At 39.6% G+C, this 26,322-nt stretch overlaps 1 protein-coding gene across 1 annotated transcript in view; it reads left to right on the top strand.

Moving 5' to 3' along the window:
* The window catches only part of PLXNC1 (plexin C1), a 483,607-nt gene that overhangs the window by 340,662 nt on the left and 116,623 nt on the right, over nt 1–26,322 (top strand). Inside the window, exon 22 of the mRNA XM_053716896.1 lies at nt 8,933–9,113. Coding sequence (XP_053572871.1) covers nt 8,933–9,113 — 181 coding nt within the window. The remainder of the gene's footprint in view (nt 1–8,932; nt 9,114–26,322) is intronic.

Genomic DNA, 26,322 nt, shown 5'->3' with positions numbered 1-26,322 from the left:
GAGTAAATGAATTACCCAAATTATTCCATTCCCTAGAAATTACTTCAGAAATAGCATCAGGGACGGGAAAAACCTCTGGAATAACTACAGGAGGTTTAAAAACTGTATTCAAACGTTTAGATTTAGTATCAAGAGGAACAGATTCCTCTATTTCTAATGCAATTAAGACTTCTTTAAGTAAAGAACGAATAAATTCCATTTTAAATAAATATGAAGATTTATCAATATCAACCTCTGAAACAGAATCATCTGAACCAGAAAAATCATTCTCAGAATCAGAATGATGATGTTCATTTAAAAATTCATCTGAAAAATGAGAAGTTTTAAAACACCTTTTACGTTTACTAGAAGGAGGAATAACAGACATAGCCTTATTAATAGATTTAGAAACAAAATCTCTTATGTTAACAGGAACACCCTGAATATTAGATGTTGATGGAACAGCAACAGGTAATGGAACATTACTAAAGGAAATATTATCTGCATTAACAAGTTTGTCATGACATTCATTACAAACAACAGCCGGAGGAACAGTTACCACAAGTTTACAACAAATACACTTAACTTTGGTAGATCCAGCATCAGGCAGCAATTTTCCAGAAGTATCTTCTGATTCAGGGTCAATCTGAGACATCTTGCAATATGTAATAGAAAAAACAACATATAAAGCAAAATTGATCAAATTCCTTAAATGACAGTTTCAGGAATGGGAAAAAATGCCAATGAACAAGCTTCTAGCAACCAGAAGCAAATAAACAATGAGACTTAAATAATGTGGAGACAATAATGACGCCCATATTTTTTAGCGCCAAAAAAGTCGCCCACATTATTTGGCGCCTAAATGCAAAAATGACGCCACATCCGGTGACGCCGACATTTTTGGTGCAAAAACGTCAAAAAAATGATGCAACTTCCGGCGACAAGTATGACGCCGGAAATGACAAAGAAAATTTTTTTTCAGCCCCCGCGAGCCTAACAGCCCACAGGAAAAAAAGTCAAATTTTAAGGTAAGAAAAATTGATTATTCAAATGCATTATCCCAAATAATGAAACTGACTGTCTGAAATAAGGAATGTTGAACATCCTGAATCAAGGCAAATAAATGTTTAAACACATATATTTAGAACTTTATATAAAAGTGCCCAACCATAGCTTAGAGTGTCACAAAAATAAGACTTACTTACCCCAGGACACTCATCTACATGTAGTAGAAAGCCAAACCAGTACTGAAACGAGAATCAGTAGAGGAAATGGTATATATAAGAGTATATCGTCGATCTGAAAAGGGAGGTAAGAGATGAATCTCTACGACCTATAACAGAGAACCTATGAAATAGACCCCGTAGAAGGAGATGATTGAATTCAAATAGGCAATACTCTCTTCACATCCCTCAGACATTCACTGCACGCTGAGAGGAAAACCGGGCTCCAGCCTGCTGTGAAGCGCATATCAACGTAGAATCTAGCACAAACTTACTTCACCACCTCCATGGGAGGCAAAGTTTGTAAAACTGATTTGTGGGTGTGGTGAGGGGTGTATTTATAGGCATTTTGAGGTTTGGGAAACTTTGCCCCTCCTGGTAGGAATGTATATCCCATACGTCACTAGCTCATGGACTCTTGCTAATTACATGAAAGAAAGACTTGCCCCTTACACTATGACTAGTATTAGTAAGATGAAGTTGGCAAACTAAAATTAAAGAGTGTAGTGAAGTGACGGCTCCAAATCCATGTATAGCAACCCCTTAAAGCAAAGGTCTTCGTGTATTATGTTCACCACCTTTGTTAGCCCCACAAAATATTAAGTTCTAGAACTGCCACTGAGTATAGGTCTCATATCTAAAAACACTTTAGGACAGCTATGATTCTTGTCATGTAGATTTTTACTGATCCCTGTAAAATTGTATTATATGTGTAAAAAAAATAAAAAAATTACCTTTTATAAAAACCATACGGCTAGATTACGAGTTTTGCGTTATGAGCTGTGTGGTGCTAATGAGCAGTTTTTTCTCACCGCTCACTTACATGCAGCGCTGGTATTACAAGTTTTTACAAACCCGGCGCTAAAAGACAAAAAGTGAGCGCAGAGCAAAATTTAGCTCCAAATCTCACTTCAATACCAGCGCTGCTTAAGTCAGTGGTGAGCTGGTGTAACGTGCTCGTGCACAATTTCCCCATAGGAATCAACGGGGAGAGCCGGCTGAGAAAAAGTCTAACACCTGCAAAAAAGCAGTGTAAAACTCAGTAACGCAGCCTCATTGATTCCTATAGGGAAATAAAATTTATGTTACACCTAACACCCTAACATGAACCCTGAGTCTAAACACCCCTAAACTTACACTTATTAACCCCTAATCTGCTACCCCCGACATCGCCGACACCTGCATTATATTTATTAACCCCTAATCTGCCGCTCCAGACACCGCCGCCACCTACAATATACTTATAAACCCCTAATCCCCTGCCCCCAACATCGCCGAAACCTACATTATATTTATTAACCCCTAATCTGCCATCCCTAACATCGCCGCCTCCTACCTACATTTATTAACCCCTAATCTGCCGCCCCCAACGTCGCCACCAGTATATTAAAGTTATTAACCCCTAAACCTAAGTCTAACCCTAACATCCCCTAACACCCCCTAACTTAAATATAATTAAAATAAATCTAAAAAAAATTACTATACTTAACTAAATTTCTATTTAAAACTAAATACTTACCTATAAAATGAACCCTAAGCTAGCTACAATATAACTAATAATTACATTGTAGCTAGCTTAGGGTTTATTTTTATTTCACAGGCAAGTTTGTATTTATTTTAACTAGGTAGAATAGTTATTAAATAGTTATTAACTATTTAATAACTACCTAGCTAAAATAAATACAAATTTACCTGTAAAATAAAACATAACCTAAGTTACACTAACACCTAACACTACACTATAATTAAATAAATTAACTAAATTAAATAAAATTACCTAAATTAAATTAGCTAAAGTACCAAAAAAAACCCCACTAAATCACAGAAAATAATAAACAAATTACAGGTATTTAAACTAATTACACCTAATCTAATAGCCCTATCAAAATAAAAAAAGCCCCCCCAAAATAAAAAAACCCTAGCCTAAACTAAACTACCAATAGCCCTTAAAAGAGCCTTTTGCTGGGGAATTGCCCCAAAGTAATCAGCTCTTTTACCTGTAAAAAAAAATAAAAACAACCCCCCCAACAGTAAAACCCACCACCCACACAACCAACCCCCCAAATAAAATACTATCTAAAAAACCTAAGCTCCCCATTGCCCTGAAAAGGGCATTTGGATGGGCATTGCCCTTAAAAGGGCAGTTAGCTATTTTGCAGGCCCAAAGCCCCTAACCTAAAAATAAAACCTACCCAATACGCCTTTAAAAAAAACTAACACTAACCCCCTGAAGATCGACTTACCGGGAGATGTCTTCATCCAAGCCGGCCCAAGGTCCTCAATGAAGCCGGGAGAAGTCTTCATCCAAGCCAGGCGAAGTGGTCCTCCAGACGGGCAGAAGTTTTCATCCAGACGACATCTTCATCCATCCGGCGCGGAGCGGCTCCATCTTCAAGACATCCGACGCAGAGCATCCTCTTCATCCAACTACTAAAGTTGAATGAAGGTACCTTTAAGTGACGCCATACAAGGTGGCGCCCCTTAGATTCCGATTGGCTGATAGAATTCTATCAGCCAATCGGAATTAAGGTAGAAAAAATCCTATTGACTGATGCAATCAGCCAATTGGATTGAAGTTCAATCCTATTGGCTGATCCAATCACCCAATAGGATTGAGCTCGCATTCTATTGGCTGTTCTAATCAGCCAATAGAATGCAAGCTCAATCCTATTGGCTGATTGAATTCTATCAGCCAATCGGAATCTAAGGGATGCCATCTTGGATAACGTCACTTAAAAGTACCTTCATTCAACTTTAGTCGTCGGATGAAGAGGATGCTCTGTGTCGGATGTCTTGAAGATGGACCCGCTCCACGCCGGATGGATGAAGATAGAAGATGCCGTCTGGATGAAGACTTCTGCCCATCTGGAAGACCACTTCGCCCGGCTTGGATGAAGACTTCTCCCGGCTTCATTGAGGACCTCGGCCCGGCTTGGATGAAGACTTCTCCCGGTAAGTCGATCTTCAGGGGGTTAGTGTTAGGTTTTTTTAAAGGTGCATTGGGTGGGTTTTATTTTTAGGTTAGGGACTTTGGGCCTGCAAAAGAGCTAACTGCCCTTTTAAGGGCAATGCCCATTCAAATGCTCTTCTCAGGGCAATGGGGAGCTTAGATTTTTTTAGATAGTATTTTATTTGGGGTGTTGGTTGTGGGGGTGGTGGGTTTTACTGTTGGGGGGGTTGTTTTATTATTTTTTACAGGTACAGGTAGAAGAGCTTATTACTTTGGGGCAATGCCCCGCAAAAGGCCCTTTTAAGGGCTCAGTAGGACTTGAAGCCTCATAAAATGTGCATAAAAAAACTGTGCACAATTTGATACTGGAAGTAAATTGAGAAGTCTCTTAAAACTCTATGCTCAATCTAAATCATGAACGTTTAATTTAGTGTCCCTTTAATAGAATAAAATCTAAGGCCTAGATTTAGAGTTCGGCGGTAGCCGTCAAAACCAGCGTTAGAGGCTCCTAACGCTGGTTTTGGCCGCCCGCTGGTATTTGGAGTCAGTGATTAAAGGGTCTAACGCTCACTTTTCAGCCGCGACTTTTCCATACCGCAGATCCCCCTACGCCATTTGCGTAGCCTATCTTTTCAATGGGATCTTTCTAACGCTGGTATTTAGAGTCGTTTCTGCAGTGAGCGTTAGAGCTCTAACGACAAGATTCCAGCCGCCTGAAAATAGCAGGAGTTAAGAGCTTTCTGGCTAACGCCGGTTTATAAAGCTCTTAACTACTGTACCCTAAAGTACACTAACACCCATAAACTACCTATGTACCCCTAAACCGAGGTCCCCCCACATCGCCGCCACTCGATTTAAATTTTTAACCCCTAATCTGCCGACCGCCACCTACGTTATACTTATGTACCCCTAATCTGCTGCCCCTAACCCCGCCGACCCCTATATTATATTTATTAACCCCTAATCTGCCCCCCACAACGTCGCCGCAAGCTACTTAAAATAATTAACCCCTAATCTTCCGACCGCAAATCGCCGCCACCTACGTTATCCCTATGTACCCCTAATCTGCTGCCCCTAACACCGCCGACCCCTATATTATATTTATTAACCCCTAACCTGCCCCCCTCAACGTCGCCGACACCTGCCTACACTTATTAACCCCTAATCTGCCGAGCGGACCTGAGCGCTACTATAATAAAGTTATTAACCCCTAACCCGCCTCACTAACCCTATCATAAATAGTATTAACCCCTAATCTGCCCTCCCTAACATCGCCGACACCTAACTTCAATTATTAACCCCTAATCTGCCGACCGGAGCTCACCGCTATTCTAATAAATGTATTAACCCCTAAAGCTAAGTCTAACCCTAACACTAACACCCCCCTAACTTAAATATAATTTACATCTAACAAAATAAATTAACTCTTATTAAATAACTTATTCCTATTTAAAGCTAAATACTTACCTGTAAAATAAATCATAATATAGCTACAATATAAATTACATTTATATTATAGCTATTTTAGGATTAATATTTATTTTACAGGCAACTTTGTAATTATTTTAACCAGGTACAATAGCTATTAAATAGTTAAGAACTATTTAATAGTTACCTAGTTAAAATAATTACAAATTGACCTGTAAAATAAATCCTAACCTAAGATATAATTAAACCTAACACTACCCTATCAATAAAATAATTAAATAAACTACCTACAATTACCTACAATTAACCTAACACTACACTATCAATAAATTAAATAAACACAATTGCTACAAATAAATACAATTAAATAAACTAGCTAAAGTACAAAAAATAAAAAAATATTTACAAACATAAGAAAAATATTACAACAATTTTAAACTAATTACACCTACTCTAAGCCCCCTAATAAAATAACAAAGACCCCCAAAATAAAAAATTCCCTACCCTATTCTAAAATACAAAAATGACAAGCTCTTTTACCTTACCAGCCCTGAACAGGGCCCTTTGCGGGGCATGCCCCAAGAATTTCAGCTCTTTTGCCTGTAAAAAAAAACATACAATACCCCCCCCCCAACATTACAACCCACCACCCACATACCCCTAATCTAACCCAAACCCCCCTTAAATAAACCTAACACTAAGCCCCTGAAGATCTTCCTACCTTGTCTTCACCTCACCAGGTATCACCGATCCGTCCTGGCTCCAAGATCTTCATCCAACCCAAGCGGGGGTTGGCGATCCATAATCCGGTGCTCCAAAGTCTTCCTCCTATCCGGCAAGAAGAGGACATCCGGACCGGCAAACATCTTCTCCAAGCGGCATCTTCTATGTTCTTCCATCCGATGACGACCGGCTCCATCTTGAAGACCTCCAGCGCGGATCCATCCTCTTCTTCCGACGACTAGACGACGAATGACGGTTCCTTTAAGGGACGTCATCCAAGATGGCGTCCCTCGAATTCCGATTGGCTGATAGGATTCTATCAGCCAATCGGAATTAAGGTAGGAATTTTCTGATTGGCTGATGGAATCAGCCAATCAGAATCAAGTTCAATCCGATTGGCTGATCCAATCAGCCAATCAGATTGAGCTCGCATTCTATTGGCTGATCGGAACAGCCAATAGAATGCGAGCTCAATCTGATTGGCTGATGGGATCGGCCAATCGGATTGAACTTGATTCTGATTGGCTGATTCCATCAGCCAATCAGAAAATTCCTACCTTAATTCCGATTGGCTGATAGAATCCTATCAGCCAATCGGAATTCGAGGGACGCCATCTTGGATGACGTCCCTTAAAGGAACCGTCATTCGTCGTCTAGTCGTCGGAAGAAGAGGATGGATCCGCGCTGGAGGTCTTCAAGATGGAGCCGGTCGTCATCGGATGGAAGAACATAGAAGATGCCACTTGGAGAAGATGTTTGCCGGTCCGGATGTCCTCTTCTTGCCGGATAGGAGGAAGACTTTGGAGCACCGGATTATGGATCGCCAACCCCCGCTTGGGTTGGATGAAGATCTTGGAGCCAGGACGGATCGGTGATACCTGGTGAGGTGAAGACAAGGTAGGAAGATCTTCAGGGGCTTAGTGTTAGGTTTATTTAAGGGGGGTTTGGGTTAGATTAGGGGTATGTGGGTGGTGGGTTGTAATGTTGGGGGGGGGGTATTGTATGTTTTTTTTTACAGGCAAAAGAGCTGAAATTCTTGGGGCATGCCCCGCAAAGGGCCCTGTTCAGGGCTGGTAAGGTAAAAGAGCTTGTAATTTTTGTATTTTAGAATAGGGTAGGGAATTTTTTATTTTGGGGGTCTTTGTTATTTTATTAGGGGGCTTAGAGTAGGTGTAATTAGTTTAAAATTGTTGTAATATTTTTCTTATGTTTGTAAATATTTTTTTATTTTCTGTAACTTAGTTCTTTTTTATTTTTTGTACTTTAGCTAGTTTATTTAATTGTATTTATTTGTAGCAATTGTGTTTATTTAATTTATTGATAGTGTAGTGTTAGGTTAATTGTAGGTAATTGTAGGTAGTTTATTTAATTATTTTATTGATAGGGTAGTGTTAGGTTTAATTATAACTTAGGTTAGGATTTATTTTACAGGTCAATTTGTAATTATTTTAACTAGGTAACTATTAAATAGTTCTTAACTATTTAATAGCTATTGTACCTGGTTAAAATAATTACAAAGTTGCCTGTAAAATAAATATTAATCCTAAAATAGCTATAATATAAATGTAATTTATATTGTAGCTATATTATGATTTATTTTACAGGTAAGTATTTAGCTTTAAATAGGAATAAGTTATTTAATAAGAGTTAATTTATTTCGTTAGATGTAAATTATATTTAAGTTAGGGGGGTGTTAGTGTTAGGGTTAGACTTAGCTTTAGGGGTTAATACATTTATTAGAATAGCGGTGAGCTCCGGTCGGCAGATTAGGGGTTAATAATTGAAGTTAGGTGTCGGCGATGTTAGGGAGGGCAGATTAGGGGTTAATACTATTTATGATAGGGTTAGTGAGGCGGATTAGGGGTTAATACATTTATTATAGTAGCGCTCAGGTCCGCTCGGCAGATTAGGGGTTAATAAGTGTAGGTAGGTGTCGGCGACGTTGTGGGGGGCAGATTAGGGGTTAATAAATATAACATAGGGGTCGGCGATGTTAGGGCAGCAGATTAGGGGTACATAGGGATAACGTAGGTGGCGGCGGTTTACGGAGCGGAAGATTAGGGGTTAAAAGTGTAATGCAGGGGTCAGCGATAGCGGGGGCGGCAGATTAGGGGTTAATAAGTGTAAGGTTAGGGGCGTTTAGACTCGGGGTACATGTTATGGTGTTAGGTGCAGACGTAGGAAGTGTTTCCCCATAGGAAACAATGGGGCTGCGTTAGGAGCTGAACGCTGCTTTTTTGCAGGTGTTAGGTTTTTTTTCAGCTCAAACAGCCCCATTGTTTCCTATGGGAGAATCGTGCACGAGCACGTTTTTGAGGCCGGCCGCGTCCGTAAGCAACTCTGGTATCGAGAGTTGCATTTGCGGTAAAAATGCTCTACGCTCCTTTTTTGGAGCCTAACGCAGCATTTGTTTGAACTCTCGATACCAGAGTTAAATTTATGGTGCGGCCAGAAAAAAACCCGCGGAGCGTTAACAGCCCTTTTACCGCCGAACTCTAAATCTAGGCCTATATGTTTTACTGTCAGCTTATTTTGAGCTCATAATCCAAATTTGTGGGTTGATATTTGAATTAACTTTGTCAGATGCACAAAAATGTTTTTTTTATGTAGACACAATCATGTTTTTCAGGAGCTCATTGTGAAATTTCCTTCATTGTCAGAAGAAGAAAATCAACACATTTCTAGTGAAGACATTAACGTTACAGTTTTAGATTGTGATACAATTGGACAGACCAGAGAAAAATGTTTACAGGCATTTAAAAAAAAACATGGATATGACTATGCAGTCCCACTTTCTGACTTAAATCTAGGTAAGTTTATTTTCTTAACACATAAAAAAAGTTTTTTTGTTTATATTTATAAATAAAATTATTGAAAGAGACAGTAACAATAGAAGTTCAAAGGGGAGCTGTTGCACCACAAAATCTCAAAGATGGCATTTGCTGTGTATTTGCAAAGTCAGGTAGTTAAAAAGCAGAAGTATTAATTAATTAATTAATAATAATAAAAAGAAGATACAGATAGATGTACATTTTTTTATGTGCCCACAAATGTAATAGTCTAGAAGCAGACCTACAAGCAAAAAATGTCGTTCTTCCTAAATTGTAGGTGTGAGTTTTCCAATCAATTCAGTTGGTCAGAATTTCTGTCACTGGCCGTTACATTTGGCCGAATATTCAGAAGATATTTTCGGTCAAGCCAAAATTCTTTACCTCCTATTAAAGGCTATGGGAAGCCAACAAAACATTCCTTTTACCAACAAAATTACACTGCTAGGAAATGGCAACAAGTTCAAACCTTCATTGCTAACTGGAATACGAGTTCCTTGGATACAGCGGCCAGCAGTTTTCTGAGGATTTAGCAATGACGGAAGAAGACTTCCACAGAGCAAGCAGGGCAGGTGCAAGAGTTGCAGCAGCAGCAGAGTAACTAAACTAAACAGGTAGGCAAGACAGTACATGAGCCTCAAAAATACATATCCAGGGGAGGAAAAGAGCATTGGGATGATGACCACCACAGGGCAGGGAGGGCAGGAGCAGGAGTGGCAGCAGCAGAAGCAGGCAGCAGACTTAATGAATTAGATAGATGAGTCCTGACACTCATAATCCTCAAAAATACACCTCCAGGTTCGGGAGGGCAGTTCCCTACGCATTTGACATTGACGGATGATGACCACCACAGATCAGGTAGGGCAGAAGTAGGAGTGGTGGCAGCATCAGGCAGAAGACTTACTAAACTAGGTAGGTAGGCATGAAAGTACATAAACCTCAAAAATACATCTCCAGGAGAGGATTTGGGCCACAGGCACATAGCAGCCAGCAGTTCTCTGAGGATTTGACATTGAAGGAAGATGACCACCACAGAGCATGTAGGAAATTGATATGAGTGACAGCAGCAGGCAGCACACTTACTGAACTAGATAGGTAGGCCTGGCAGTAAATAAACCTCCAAAATGCACCTCCAGGATAGGAGGAAGACAACAGGTGCCTAGAGCCCCTTGGACACAGTGGCCAGCAGTTACATGAGGATTTAGCATTGACAGATAATGACTACCACAGATAAGAGAGGGCAGGGGTAGGAGGGGCAGTAGCAGCCAGCAAGCTTGCTGAACTAGACAGGTAGGCCTGACAGTATATAAACCCCAAAAATACACCACAATAGGAAGAAGAGGGCAACAGGTGCCTAGAGCCCCTTTTGACAATGCAGCCAGCAATTACCAGAGGAAACAGAGGCCGAGGACCAATCTGCTGCTGCCAACAAATCCTGAAGTCTACAACCTGACAGAAAAGCATGAGAGACCACAGCACCCCTAACACAATAAGCTCCAAAATCAGAAAAAATCCTACCTCTGCCATGATCCATCTAATCCACCTAACCAAAAAAAGGGTAGACAACAGGTGGTGAGGAGGAGTGAAGGAAATGAAAAGAGGACCCAAAGAAGAACCACAAAGTCCCTCACTCCTAGAAAGGTAAGTTTTGAGGCAAAGGGCGACACAGAGTTGTGGATCCTCTGGAAAATAAGAGTAGAGCAGAGCCATAGAGGAAGACTTGGTCCTGCAGGAAATAGAAAAGGAAACGCCTTAGGTCAAAATGATACCAGACAAAGTAGCATGGACAACTTCACCGAAGTCGTTTAAGGGAATGGGAAGGGTTATAATGCCAGTCCCTGAGGAAGGAAAAAACTAAATTGACATCTCAGAGACTTGAATAACAAGATTCAGGAGGATTCTTGAACCGAATAGCCCAAAGAAGGCAGCAGACCAAAGGATGTCTGTCATCAGAGACACCAACAAAGGGGAGATGGCCCGCTGAAAAGGCGGAATGGAAAAGATTGACATTGCGGAATGCCTCCCCTTTGAGAAAAAAGTTCAGTGAGGAAATTCACAATCATGAGGGGAGAGATAGAAAAGGTATCAACACCTCTAACCCAGACTGCCCAGGTTGAAGCATAATATGTTCTATTACCTGGGGCCCAGGACTTATGCAGAAAGAGGGAAGACTCTCGCAAAAGGCCCTTGGAAGACCAGGATCCTCTGAAATCTGCCAGACCCAGAGCATCAGATGGTCCTGGATCAAAAGAGGGTGAGGGCGATTCTGAGCGTCCACCAGGAGACTGGGAAGCTGATGAGGAGGAGCTGAGCACATCTTCAGGAGAGGAGCAAACCATGGCTGACTCGCCCACCAGGGTGGGATCAGAGTAAGGAGGCACCTAAAACATTGGCTAAACAAAAGAGTCCGAGAAATGAGGGCAAAAGGAGGGAACGCATAAGCTCCTTGAAGAAAGGCATTGACTACAACGCAATCTGGATCAGGGAGCCAATTAAAAAAAGTTCATGAATCTCAAGGAAAACTTGACAATTCAGCATCCAGTCGCTGGAATCCCGGCAATGACAGGAGAACCAGTCTAAAGAGTTGAGGTATACATGGAGGCTGATTGCTCGCTTGGTAATCCCCGTACTGATCATACTACTAGGCTGGGAGCCAAACAACGTAAGTTCAGTAACTACACCTTCAGTTACCCTCATTGTCCTATTTACTTTTATGGGTGGACTTAGAAGATGGCCTACTTCTACTGATGCTAGTAATTCTGGTGTGGTTAGCCCTGCATATCTCCATCTCCGGGTGAACATGAGATTGCCTGCTACAGCAGATGTTGAAGATAAGTAACTACTATGGTGCTGTAGATGACCTGTAACAAGCTGCAGCCACTGTGCCCACACTGCAATAGCAATTATGGTTTCAATTATATGAAGGGTCATAGTAATTATTTGATAACTGTAGATAAAAATAGGAACTAATGTGCACTAACTACAAGAAAAAAATAAACTTTTGCACACTGCACACAAAAGGATTATTATTATAACCTGTTTTTCCCCCAAACAAATGCAGAAGGCCTATCAGTCACAGCTTTTTTATTACAAATATATAAACCTGCAGTTTCACTAACTGCAAAAAAAGATTGGAACTGCAATATTAATTAACTATATTTCTGCTCAAAAAAGGGTGAAACAAACTTAAATATTTTCTTTTCCCAAGGCAGCTGGCCTATAATGTAACTACAAATAGTCACAAAGCTGTGTCCCACTGTCTGCTAAAATTATATAATTCCCTGATCTCCAGAGTAAATAATATTTTGCAGTAGTACACTGGGCTTCATGAAAAAAACAGATTCTACACATTTTTGTTATCAAAAAATATCACAGCTAGCTCTGATAGGCACACATATAGTTATCGTGGATTGGACAAGCCTGTTTCGGATTTAATGCCTGTTTTGCTGGCCCTCACATCAATCATTTAGTAATGCTCTGTCACGACTGGACAGGGAAAGTTGTACATATAAATGCTCAAATCCCCTGTACATCACTGCAAACAAAAGAGCTCATTTGTCAAACAATATTGTCTCCCTCTCTTGTATTCTCTGCCCCTTTTTTGATGCCTAAAGTTCCTAACAAAAACAAAATTAATGACACTCGTCCCCTCTTTATGGCCCAATATTCGGCATATATCTATAAACACAGAGGGCACATTTCCATTGAGCCACAAATAGGTTTGTGCAAGCTCGCAAAGCAAAAAAAATAAACGCTGTCAGAAGGCATTATGCTTACTGTCAGTTTCCAAAAGCACATTTTCCACCATTCTAAGCAGTGGGGTCCACATACAATTGTTCCATTAAAAATAATTGAAGCTGAAAATCAAAATTTTACACCCGGTTTCAATTTAAAGGGACATTATACACTAGATTTTTCTTTACATAAATATTTTGAATATGATCCATATATATAGCCTATACAGGTTTTTCTTATTTTTTAAAGTGTTGCTTATTTTTAAATAACATTGTGCTGATTTTAAGACTCCTAACCAAGTACAAAGTTTTCGAAGTATACTGATGTCTACCTACTCCAGCTTGCTCCTGTTTGTGTAAAGAGTCTTTTCATATGTAGAGGAAGGGGGAGGGTCTTCTCTTTTTGGTATACAACCACCTTCAGTGGGTGTTCCAGCTATCCTTTTCAACAGAGCTAAACTGTGAGCTTCTAAGTAAGTTTTTTAAACGGTTTTATACTGGATTTTTACATCAGTATCTGTGCGTATTATTCTTTATAGTAGTGTCTATTACATGCAGTAATCTGAAAATTGGTGTATACTGTCCCTTTAAGGTGCAAACTGGTAAAATGTTCTCTGTGCTGACGTTAAAGCCTCAAATATAACTACATGCTCAACTAGGTGTAAACAAGATTTTTTTTATATGTAAAATTTAGTGCTGCCCCAGGCATAGCCTAGTTGGAGTTATGTTCTTAATAATATTTCAATATGTACTTACATAGAAAAATATGATCAAGCACATAACTCCACTAGGCCTATGCTTGGCTCAGTACCAAATATTACATATAAAAATGGATAATATATGTATCTTACCTTAAATAACAATACATTCTTTAAACTCTTTGATTATTTAGTAGGTGACCAAATCACTCTACCCAGCTAAAAAAACACTACCCTCCTAACACTAAAATTAAATACCTACCATGTCTATCCCTCTCTAATTGATAACAGGTAAGAACTGCAGGCACTAACATTAATTTGTAAAATCTAAGGTAAGGTTAATATAGCAACACACTTGTTATTGGACGATTTTCAAGAAATCTGATATCAGATGGAAGCGTTACCACAACATTCACTTACGCATACACAAAAAGACTGCACATATTGTACAAAACATTTAAATGGAAACCTGGTACTAAAATGGAGCTGTCAAATACTTTTAGCTGTTGGAAACTTCAGTAGCTTATGGTTAAATTTTTACTGACTCAATTGAAATGAGCACAGAGTATATATATATATATCAGGGGCGCGATCCGATATGCAGCGTAGTTTGCGGCGCAAGCGAGGGAACCCCCGCCGCCCGCAGTTTCAGCTCGCAACTCGAGCTATCACATATACGGCGCCATCAGATGCTAAGTGCCGTAAGTCTCACAAACCAGCGATGTCCAGAAATCTGCGTAAGTACAAATTTCTGGAGTCGCCAGTGACTTACGGCACTTTAGAAACTGCCGGCGCCTACAAAACCTGACTAAATTATTAAATCTCCCGTACTGTCTAACATGCCTCCCAAACATAGCCCGACACGTCTAACCCTCTATCCGCTATCCCCCCTCACTATCCTAACAATATAAAATGTATTAACTCCTAAACCGCCACTCCCGGACCCCGCCGAGACCTAATAAAGTTATTAACCCCTAAACCGCCACTCCCGGACCCCGCCGCCAGCTATATTAAATATATAACCCCCTAATGTGAGCCCCTACCCCGCCGCCATCTACCTTACCTACCCCCTAAAGTGAGCCCCTACCCCGCCGCCATCTATTTTAAAATTATTAACCCCTAATTTATTCCCCCTACACTGCCGCCACCTATATTAAATTATTTAACCCCTAATCTAATCCCCCTACCCCGCCGCCAGCTATATTAAACTATTTAACCCCTAAAATACTAAACTATCCCTACCACTAAACCTAAGTCTAACCCTACAAATAGCCCTGAAAAGGGCTTTTTGTGTGGCATTACCCCAAAGTAAACTGCTCTATTGCCAGGCCTTAAAAGGGCTTTTTGCGGGGCATGCCCCAAAGAATTCAGCTCTTTTACCAGCCCTTAAAAGGGCTTTTGGTGGGGCTTTGTCACAAAGTAAACAGCTCTTTTGCATCTAATCTAAATCCCCCTACACCGCCGCCACCTATAATACATGCATTAACCCCTAATCTAATCCCCCTACCCCGTCGTCACCTATATTAAATTAATTAACCCCTAATCTAATCCCCCTACACCGCCGCCAGCTATATTAAACACATTAACCTCTAATCTAATCCCCCTACACCGCCGACAGCTATATTAACTATATTAACCCTAATTATATTAGGGTTAATATAGTTAATATAGTTATTATATTATATATATTAACTATATTAACCCGAAAAAATATGTCAAAGTCCCAGTAGTAGATATATAAAAAATTAAAATTTTATTGGAACAAGGTTAAAACATGAAAAAATGTAAATGTAAAAGCATAGACCGTTCTATGCTTTTACATTTACATTTTTTCATGTTTTAACCTTGTTCCAATAAAATTTGAATTTTTTATATATCTACTACTGGCACTTTGCCATATTTTTTCGTGATACTTTCCTTGAGAGCAGAGGAACTCTCTTCATTAAGCCCCAGACCATATCGGCATACAGAGGAGCATTGGCCTATTCAGAGGCATTGATTGGACACAGACCGGTGAGAGTGTGGAGGAACTGCTGACGTCACGTCCGATCGGTAAGTCCCGCACACGCCTGCAGTTGAACCGGAGTTGGAGAGAGAGTGACGGTTGCGCTTTTTAGCGTGGCCACCCTCTCGTCTACACAGAGGTTAGCCTACCCGAGAAAAGCAGAGGACTTCCGCCTTCACGGAAAGGTAAAGAAGGGTTATGGTAAATGCTTGTGTTTGACGAGACCGCCGTGTCAAGTTTTTGCTATACTGCACTAATCTCACCTGTGTTTTGAATATGTATCCAGGAATACACCATTATGATGCTTAAAAAGTATTTTACCCACTTGGCAGCGTTATACTAACTTTGTTTTATTAACTATATTAACCCTAATTATATTAGGGTTAATATAGTTAATATCGTTATTATATTATATATATATATATATTAAGTATAATAACCCTATCTAACTCTAATATCCCTAACTAAACTCTTATTAAAATAAAACTAATATTAATATTATTAATTAAAATATTCCTATTTAAATCTAAATACTTACCTATAAAATAAACCCTAAGATAGCTACAATATAATTAATAATTACATTGTAGCTATTTTAGGGTTTATATTTATTTTACAGGTAACTTGGTATTTATTTTAACTAGGTACAATATCTATTAAATAGTTAACTATTTAATAGCTACCTAGTTAAAATAATTACCAATTTACCTGTAAAATAAATCCTAACCTAAGTTACAAATACACCTACACTATCAATAAATTAAATAAACTACAAATATCTCAACTAAAATACAATTAAATAAACTAAACTAAATTACAAAAACAAACAAACACTAAATTAAAAAAATTAAAAAAATTACAAGATTTTTAAGCTAATTTCACCTATTCTAAGCCCCCTAATAAAATAATAAAGCCCCCCAAAATAAAAAAATTCCCTACCCTATTCTAAATTAAAAAAGTTAGCTCTTTTACCTTACCAGCCCTTAAAAGGGCCTTTTGTGGGGCATGCCCCAAAGAAAACTGCTCTTTTGCCTGAAAAAAAAAACACAATACCACCCCCCAACATTACAACCCACCACCCACATACCCCTACTCTAACCCAAACCCCCCTTAAATAATGCTAACACTACCCCCCTGAAGATCTCCTTACCTTGTATTCACCCAGCCGGGCAGAACTCTTCATCCGATCCGGGCAATGTCTTCAATCAAGCGGCAAAGAAGTCTTCTTCCATCCGGGCGATGTCTTCAATCAAGCGGCAAAGAAGTCTTCTTCCATCCGGGCGATGTCTTCAAGCAAGCGGCAGAGAGTCTTCTTCCATCCGGTGATGTCTTCAAGCAAAGCGGCATCTTCAATCTTCTTTCTTCGCTCCTCCGCCGCGGAGCATCCATCCGGCACAACGACTTCCCGACGAATGATGTTCCTTTAAATGACGTCATCCCAGATGGCGTCCGTCGAATTCCGATTGGCTGATTGGTTCAGCCAATCGGATTGAACTTGAATCTGATTGGCTGATTCAATCAGCCAATCAAATTTTTCTACCTTAATTCCGATTGGCTGATAGAATCCTATCAGCCAATAGGAATTCGACGGACGCCATCTTGTATGACGTCATTTAAAGGAACATCATTCGTCGGGAAGTCGTTGTGCCGGATGGATGCTCCGCGGTGGAGGAGCGAAGAAAGAAGATTGAAGATGCCGCTTTGCTTGAAGACATCACCGGATGGAAGAAGACTCTCTGCCATTTGCTTGAAGACATCGCCGGATGGAAGAAGACTCTCTGCCGCTTGCTTGAAGACATCGCCTGGATGGAAGAAGACTTCTTTGCTGCTTGATTGAAGACATCGCCCAGATCGGATGAAGAGTTCTGCCCGGCTGGGTGAATACAAGGTAGGGAGATCTTCAGGGGGGTAGTGTTAGCTTTATTTAAGGGGGGTTTGGGTTAGAGTAGGGGTATGTGGGTGGTGGGTTGTAATGTTGGGGGGTGGTATTGTGTTTGTTTTTTTTCAGGCAAAAGAGCAGTTTTCTTTGGGGCATGCCCCGCAAAAGGCCCTTTTAAGGGCTGGTAAGGTAAAAGAGCTAACTTTTTTAATTTAGATAGGGTAGGGATTTTTTTATTTTGGGGGGCTTTATTATTTTATTAGGGGGCTTAGAATAGGTGTAATTAGCTTAAAAATCTTGTAATCTTTTTTTTATTTTTTTTTATTTAGTGGGGTTTTTTTTGTAATTTAGTTTAGATTATTTAATTGTATTTTAGTTGAGATATTTGTAGTTTATTTAATTTATTGATAGTGTAGGTGTATTTGTAACTTAGGTTAGGATTTATTTTACAGGTAAATTGGTAATTATTTTAACTAGGTAGCTATAAAATAGTTATTAACTATTTAATAGCTACTGTACCAAGTTAAAATAAATACCAAGTTACCTGTAAAATAAATATAAACCCTAAAATAGCTACAATGTAATTATTAATTATAGTGTAGCTATCTTAGGGTTTATTTTATAGGTAAGTATTTAGATTTAAATAGAAATATTTTAATTAATAATTTTAATATTAGATTTATTTTAATAAGAGTTTAGTTAGGGATGTTAGAGTTAGATACGGTTATTATACTTAATATATATATAATATAATAACGATATTAACTATATTAACCCTAATATAATTAGGGTTAATATAGTTAATATAGCTGGCGGCGGTGTAGGGGGATTAGATTAGGGGTTAATGTGTTTAATATAGCTGACGGCGGTGTAGGGGGATTAGATTAGGGGTTAATTAATTTAATATAGGTGGCGGGGGGGTAGGGGGATTAGATTAGGGGTTAATACATTTATTATAGGTGGCGGCGGTGTAGGGGGATTTAGATTAGATGCAAAAGGGCAGTTTACTTTGTGACAATGCCCCACCAAAAGTCCTTTTAAGGGCTGGTAAAAGAGCTGAATTCTTTGGGGCATGCCCAGCAAAAAGCCCTTTTGAGGGCTGGCAATAGAGCAGTTTACTTTGGGGTAATGCCACGCAAAAAGCCCTTTTCAGGGCTATTTGTATGGTTAGACTTAGGTTTAGTGGTAGGGATAGTTTTGAAATGTAGGGGTTAAATAATTTAATATAGCTGGCGGCGGTGTAGGGGGATTAAATTAGGGGTTAATTCATTTAATATAGCTGGCGGCGGTGTAGGGGGATTAAATTAGGGGTTAATAATTTTAAAATAGATGGCGGCGGTGTAAGGGGCTCACTTTAGGGGGTAGTTTAATGTAGTTGGCGGCGGTTTAGGAGCTCACATTAGGGGGTTATACTTTTATTGTAGGTGGCGGCGGGGTCCAGGAGCGGCGGTTTAGGGGTTAATATCTTTATTAGGGATTGCGGCGGGGGATCACGATTGACAGGTAGATAGACATTGCGCATGCGTTAGGTGTTAGGTTTATTTTGCAGGTAGTTTAGGGAGTTACGGGGCTCCAATAGACAGCGTAAGGCTTACTACGGCTGCTTTTTGTGGCGAGGTGAAAATGGAGTAAGATTTCTCCATTTTTGCCACGTAAGTCCTTACGCTGTATATTGGATACCAAACTGTGCTGGTTTGGTATACCTGCCTATGGCCCAAAAAACTACGGGCGAAGGCAGAAATATACGAGCGTAACTTCTAGGTTACGCCATATATAGGATACCAAACCAGCGCAAAATTCAGCGTCGCCGGCATTTGCGGGCGACACTGCATATCGGATCGGGCTCCTGTATGTTAAGCTCTGTGATGTTCTGTACACAATACTAATGTCCTAAAGGCTTTGAAATATTTAATTTTCATTTGCTTACTTAAATTAATGCTTGATTTTGCATGGCCTATCAAACTTTAAAAAAGCAAATAGTGATATTTAATTTAGGAATTTCCATGCATTTTAATGTTTGATTTGAAACTTAAGCTCTGGCATTATTTATTTTTTTATTATATAATTTTTATTCAACTTTTTTCAAGTAATACACATAAAAGAATAGAAAAACAGTGTACACTTGTGTGGTTTAGTGGTCCATATGGATTTTGTCAATTTTTCCAAGGGGTGTGTGCAAATATTTCTTTAACCACATGAGAGCTGTTCCACGGCTATGCACGTTATATAAGTGGAGGTGGAAATTACAGAGTATAAATAAATTTTAACCACATGTTCAACATTATAAACATAGCAGCGTAAAAACAATGAAACATTAAAGCAATAAAAAAATAAAATGAAAGGTCATGTTCTCATTTGAAAATTGCTGTTCAACTTTGCTGTGTTACTAGGCATTAAGTTACTGAGAGGCGGTAAGGTATGAGGTTTATATTGTTATGTATAAAATTGTGGCTATACCATAATATAGATCCATCTGATCAAGTAATTGATAGTGTAGTTTTTCTAACATGAAGGTGGAATGAACCTGTGAGAGCCATTCTGAGATTGTGGGGGCCGTAGTTTGTTTTCAGTGTTTTGGTGTGACTTGTTTGGCACTGTTTAAGGGGATGAGTAGGTCGCTGCTATGGGTTTTAGATAGTTTGGGAATAGGTTTGTGTAGAAGAGCGATGGTTGGATCAAGGGTTATTTGTGTGGAAAGTAATTTGTTTACTTTTTCTATTACTGATGTCCAAAATTTGAAGATGGTTGGACAAGTCCACCATATATGGATAAGGGTTCCTCTCCACACTCTCTCCAGCTTCTGGGAAGCATTAGGAAAGATTGCCTTAATTCTATTAAGGGTTAGATAGTGTCAAAACAGAACTTTATAATTGGTTTCTAGGAATGACACAGAAATGGATGCTTTCGCTGTGCAAAGAAAAATAGCAATCAATTCTTCCCGAGATGAGGGGACATTAAATCATGGGACCAAGCATTTTTGCATGAAGGTAGTGTTGTGGGTTTCAGAGTTATTAATAGTTTGTAAATCAGTGATAATGTACCACTATTTGTAAGATTTCTGGAACATAAGATTTCAAATGGGTACCTTTGTCTAAAAAGATTTAGTTTATTGGGGTGTGTGGATGTGTGATGTTTGAGTTGATAGTATGTTAGCCAATTATTGAAAATATCTAATCCACTGTTAATTAGCTCTGAGTTGGTTTTCAGCCTTTCCCCATTTGAAATTGTGAAGAAAGGTCTTGTGTCATTTATTGTCACTGGTGAGGCGTGCCGTAGGCTTTCTGTAAATGGTTCCTTGCTAATATGCAGATGGCGCAGGTCTTGAAGAATTACTTCAATTATGTAGATTTCTCTACTGAACAAAGGAGAAAGGCTTGTCATGTGTATTAACCCCTTAATGACAACTGACGTACCAGGTACGTCATGCATTAACAAGCAGTTAATGACGATGGACGTACCTGGTACGTCAGTTGTCTAACAGAGTGCTGGAAGCGATCGCAATCGCTTCCAGCAGTTCTCAGGGTATTGCAGTGATGCCTCCATATGGAGGCATCCTGCAATACCTTTTTAGAAGACTCCGATGCAGAGAGAGCAACTCTGTGGCACTCTCTGCACCGGTAGCGATGGTGCCGGTTCGTTGGTGGGTGGGAGCGTAACAGGGAGGCCGGTGGGCGGCCCATCGCTACCCGGAATCCGGTTCCTAGAAGTGCAATGTGCACGCCGGGTGCCGGGAGCGTGCGGGGGGATTCAATCAGCCAATCAAATTTTTCTACCTTAATTCCGATTGGCTGATAGAATCCTATCAGCCAATCGGAATTCGACGGACGCCATCTTGTATGAAGTCATTTAGAGGAACATCATTCGTCGGGAAGTCATTGTGCCGGATGGATGCTCCGCGGTGGAGGAGCGAAGAAAGAAGATTGAAGATGCCGCTTTGCTTGAAGACATCACCGGATGGAAGAAGACTCTCTGCCACTTGCTTGAAGACATCGCCGGATGGAAGAAGACTCTCTGCCGCTTGCTTGAAGACATCGCCTGGATGGAAGAAGACTTCTTTGCCGCTTGATTGAAGACATCGCCCAGATCGGATGAAGAGTTCTGCCCGGCTGGGTGAATACAAGGTAGGGAGATCTTCAGGGGGGTAGTGTTAGCTTTATTTAAGGGGGGTTTGGGTTAGAGTAGGGGTATGTGGGTGGTGGGTTGTAATGTTGGGGGGTGGTATTGTGTTTGTTTTTTTTCAGGCAAAAGAGCAGTTTTCTTTGGGGCATGCCCCGCAAAAGGCCCTTTTAAGGGCTGGTAAGGTAAAAGAGCTAACTTTTTTAATTTAGATAGGGTAGGGATTTTTTTATTTTGGGGGGCTTTATTATTTTATTAGGGGGCTTAGAATAGGTGTAATTAGCTTAAAAATCTTGTAATCTTTTTTTTATTTTTTTTTATTTAGTGGGGGTTTTTTTGTAATTTAGTTTAGATTATTTAATTGTATTTTAGTTGAGATATTTATAGTTTATTTAATTTATTGATAGTGTAGGTGTATTTGTAACTTAGGTTAGGATTTATTTTACAGGTAAATTGGTAATTATTTTAACTAGGTAGCTATTAAATAGTTATTAACTATTTAATAGCTATTGTACCAAGTTAAAATAAATACCAAGTTACCTGTAAAATAAATATAAACCCTAAAATAGCTACAATGTAATTATTAATTATATTGTAGCTATCTTAGGGTTTATTTTATAGGTAAGTATTTAGATTTAAATAGAAATATTTTAATTAATAATTTTAATATTAGATTTATTTTAATAAGAGTTTAGTTAGGGATGTTAGAGTTAGATACGGTTATTATACTTAATATATATATAATATAATAACGATATTAACTATATTAACCCTAATATAATTAGGGTTAATATAGTTAATATAGCTGGCGGCGGTGTAGGGGGATTAGATTAGGGGTTAATGTGTTTAATATAGCTGACGGCGGTGTAGGGGGATTAGATTAGGGGTTAATTAATTTAATATAGGTGCGGGGGGTAGGGGGATTAGATTAGGGGTTAATACATTTATTATAGGTGGCGGCGGTGTAGGGGGATTTAGATTAGATGCAAAAGGGCAGTTTACTTTGTGACAATGCCCCACCAAAAGCCCTTTTAAGGGCTGGTAAAAGAGCTGAATTCTTTGGGGCATGCCCCGCAAAAAGCCCTTTTGAGGGCTGGCAATAGAGCAGTTTACTTTGGGGTAATGCCACGCAAAAAGCCCTTTTCAGGGCTATTTGTATGGTTAGACTTAGGTTTAGTGGTAGGGATAGTTTAGAAATGTAGGGGTTAAATAATTTAATATAGCTGGCGGCGGTGTAGGGGGATTAAATTAGGGGTTAATTCATTTAATAAAGCTGGCGGCGGTGTAGGGGGATTAAATTAGGGGTTAATAATTTTAAAATAGATGGCGGCGGTGTAAGGGGCTCACTTTAGGGGGTAGTTTAATGTAGTTGGCGGCGGTTTAGGAGCTCACATTAGGGGGTTATACTTTTATTGTAGGTGGCGGCGGGGTCCGGGAGCGGCGGTTTAGGGGTTAATATCTTTATTAGGGATTGCGGCGGGGGATCACGATTGACAGGTAGATAGACATTGCGCATGCGTTAGGTGTTAGGTTTATTTTGCAGGTAGTTTAGGGAGTTACGAGGCTCCAATAGACAGCGTAAGGTTTACTACGGCTGCTTTTTGTGGCGAGGTGAAAATGGAGTAAGATTTCTCCATTTTTGCCACGTAAGTCCTTATGCTGTATATTGGATACCAAACTGTGCTGGTTTGGTATACCTGCCTATGGCCCAAAAAACTACGGGCGAAGGCAGAAATATACGAGCGTAACTTCTAGGTTACGCCGTATATAGGATACCAAACCAGCGCAAAATTCAGCGTCGCCGGCATTTGCGGGCGACACTGCATATCGGATCGGGCTCCTGTATGTTAAGCTCTGTGATGTTCTGTACACAATACTATTGTCCTAAAGGCTTTGAAATGTTTAATTTTCATTTGCTTACTTAAATTAATGCTTGATTTTGCATGGCCTATCAAACTTTAAAAAAGCAAATAGTGATATTTAATTTAGGAATTTCCATGCATTTTAATGTTTGATTTGAAACTTAAGCTCTGGCATTATTATTTTTTTTATTATATAATTTTTATTCAACTTTTTTCAAGTAATACACATAAAAGAATAGAAAAACAGTGTACACTTGTGTGGTTTAGTGGTCCATATGGATTTTGTCAATTTTTCCAAGGGGTGTGTGCAAATATTTCTTTAACCACATGAGAGCTGTTCCACGGCTATGCACGTTATATAAGTGGAGGTGGAAATTACAGAGTATAAATAAATTTTAACCACATGTTCAACATTATAAACATAGCAGCGTAAAAACAATGAAACATTAAAGCAATAAAAAATAAAATGAAAGGTCATGTTCTCATTTGAAAATTGCTGTTCAACTTTGCTGTGTTGCTAGGCATTAAGTTACTGAGAGGCGGTAAGGTATGAGGTTTATATTGTTATGTATAAAATTGTGGCTATACCATAATATAGATCCATCTGATCAAGTAATTGATAGTGTAGTTTTTCTAACATGAAGGTGGAATGAACCTGTGAGAGCCATTCTGAGATTGTGGGGGCCGTAGTTTGTTTTCAGTGTCTTGGTGTGACTTGTTTGGCACTGTTTAAGGGGATGAGTAGGTCGCTGCTATGGGTTTTAGATAGTTTGGGAATAGGTTTGTGTAGAAGAGCGATGGTTGGATCAAGGGTTATTTGTGTGGAAAGTAATTTGTTTACTTTTTCTATTACTGATGTCCAAAATTTGAAGATGGTTGGACAAGTCCACCATATATGGATAAGGGTTCCTCTCCACACTCTCTCCAGCTTCTGGGAAGCGTTAGGAAAGATTGCCTTAATTCTATTAAGGGTTAGATAGTGTCAAAACAGAACTTTATAATTGGTTTCTAGGAATGACACAGAAATGGATGCTTTCGCTGTGCAAAGAAAAATAGCAATCAATTCTTCCCGAGATGATGGGACATTAAATCATGGGACCAAGCATTTTTGCATGAAGGTAGTGTTGTGGGTTTCAGAGTTATTAATAATTTGTAAATCAGTGATAATGTACCACTATTTGTAAGATTTCTGGAACATAAGATTTCAAATGGGTACCTTTGTCTAAAAAGATTTAGTTTATTGGGGTGTGTGGATGTGTGATGTTTGAGTTGATAGTATGTTAGCCAATTATTGAAAATATCTAATCCACTGTTAATTAGCTCTGAGTTGGTTTTCAGCCTTTCCCCATTTGAAATTGTGAAGAAAGGTCTTGTGTCATTTATTGTCACTGGTGAGGCGTGCCGTAGGCTTTCTGTAAATGGTTCCTTGCTAATATGCAGATGGCGCAGGTCTTGAAGAATTACTTCAATTATGTAGATTTCTCTACTGAACAAAGGAGAAAGGCTTGTCATGTGTATTAACCCCTTAATGACAACTGACGTACCAGGTACGTCATGCATTAACAAGCAGTTAATGACAATGGACGTACCTGGTACGTCAGTTGTCTAACAGAGTGCTGGAAGCGATCGCAATCGCTTCCAGCAGTTCTCAGGGTATTGCAGTGATGCCTCCATATGGAGGCATCCTGCAATACCTTTTTAGAAGACTCTGATGCAGAGAGAGCCACTCTGTGGCCCTCTCTGCACCGGTAGCGATGGTGCCGGTTCGTTGGTGGGTGGGAGCGTAACAGGGAGGCGGGTGGGCGGCCCATCGCTACCCGGCATCCGGTTCCTAGAAGTGCAATGTGCACGCCGGGTGCCGGGAGCGTGCGGGGGGCGCGCGTGCACGCGCATTAGCTGGCCACTGACACCAATGAGGAGGGACGAGGGGGGGCGGAAAGATTTTTACAAAAAATAATATAAAAGGATCTGGGAGGGGGAGGGGGATAGGGGTATTGTGGGGGGCTGCTACACTACAGAAAACATAAAAAAAATGCAAAAGAGCAAAAAATACTTTTGTTTTTGGGGCAAATTGGGTACTGGCAGACAGCTGCCAGTACCCAAGATGGCCGCAATTAGATAGGGGAGAGGGTTAGAGAGCTGGGGGGGGGGATCATGGAGGTTGGGGCTAAGGCAGGAGTCCATCACAGCTAAAATATTTTATTTTTTTTATAAAAAAAAAAAAAACTCCTTTTATTTAGTACTGGCAGACTTTCTGCCAGTACTTAAAGGGACAGTACACTGTAAAATTATTTTTCAATTAATGTATTTTAAATGACTTGTTATACCAACTGCAGAGTATAAAATATTTGAGAAATTGCATTTTCGGGTTTATTTGTGTATCTGAAGTAGCTGGTTTTGTGCTTTGAAACCACAGCCTATTACAATGGGTTGAGCTTCAGGTAATATCAGATCTCATTATGTTATCACTTTTATGTACACAGACTTGCTTCCTTATCTTATATTTGTCTAGAACACCAAAGCTCAATACATAGAGAGAACAATGGAAAATTATCATTTTATTACTTAACTATCATGCCCCCCACTAAGGGTGTAATCTCTTCTGCTGGCTGTGTTTACTTAGGATTGTCAATAGCGTATACGCCAGTATCAAAACTTTCAGTATAGGTTGGGAAACCACAAGCTAAATCAGCTATTTCAAATGCTGAAATATGAGTAAAGGAGCTACTTGCAACCAATTTAATACACTCTAGCAGGTAAAAAGGATCATTGGGAATAATTTAAAGGGGAGAAAGTTTTTGGGTGAACTGTCCCTTTAAGATGGCGGGGACATTTGTGGGGTGGGGGAGGGAAGAGAGCTGTTTGGGAGGGATCAGGGGGTGGGATGTGTCAGGTGG

Source organism: Bombina bombina, chromosome 6 (assembly GCF_027579735.1).
Source record: "Bombina bombina isolate aBomBom1 chromosome 6, aBomBom1.pri, whole genome shotgun sequence".
Lineage (NCBI taxonomy): Eukaryota > Metazoa > Chordata > Amphibia > Anura > Bombinatoridae > Bombina > Bombina bombina.
Note: the sequence above shows the minus strand (reverse complement) of the source record. Positions and strands in the feature narration are given on the sequence as shown.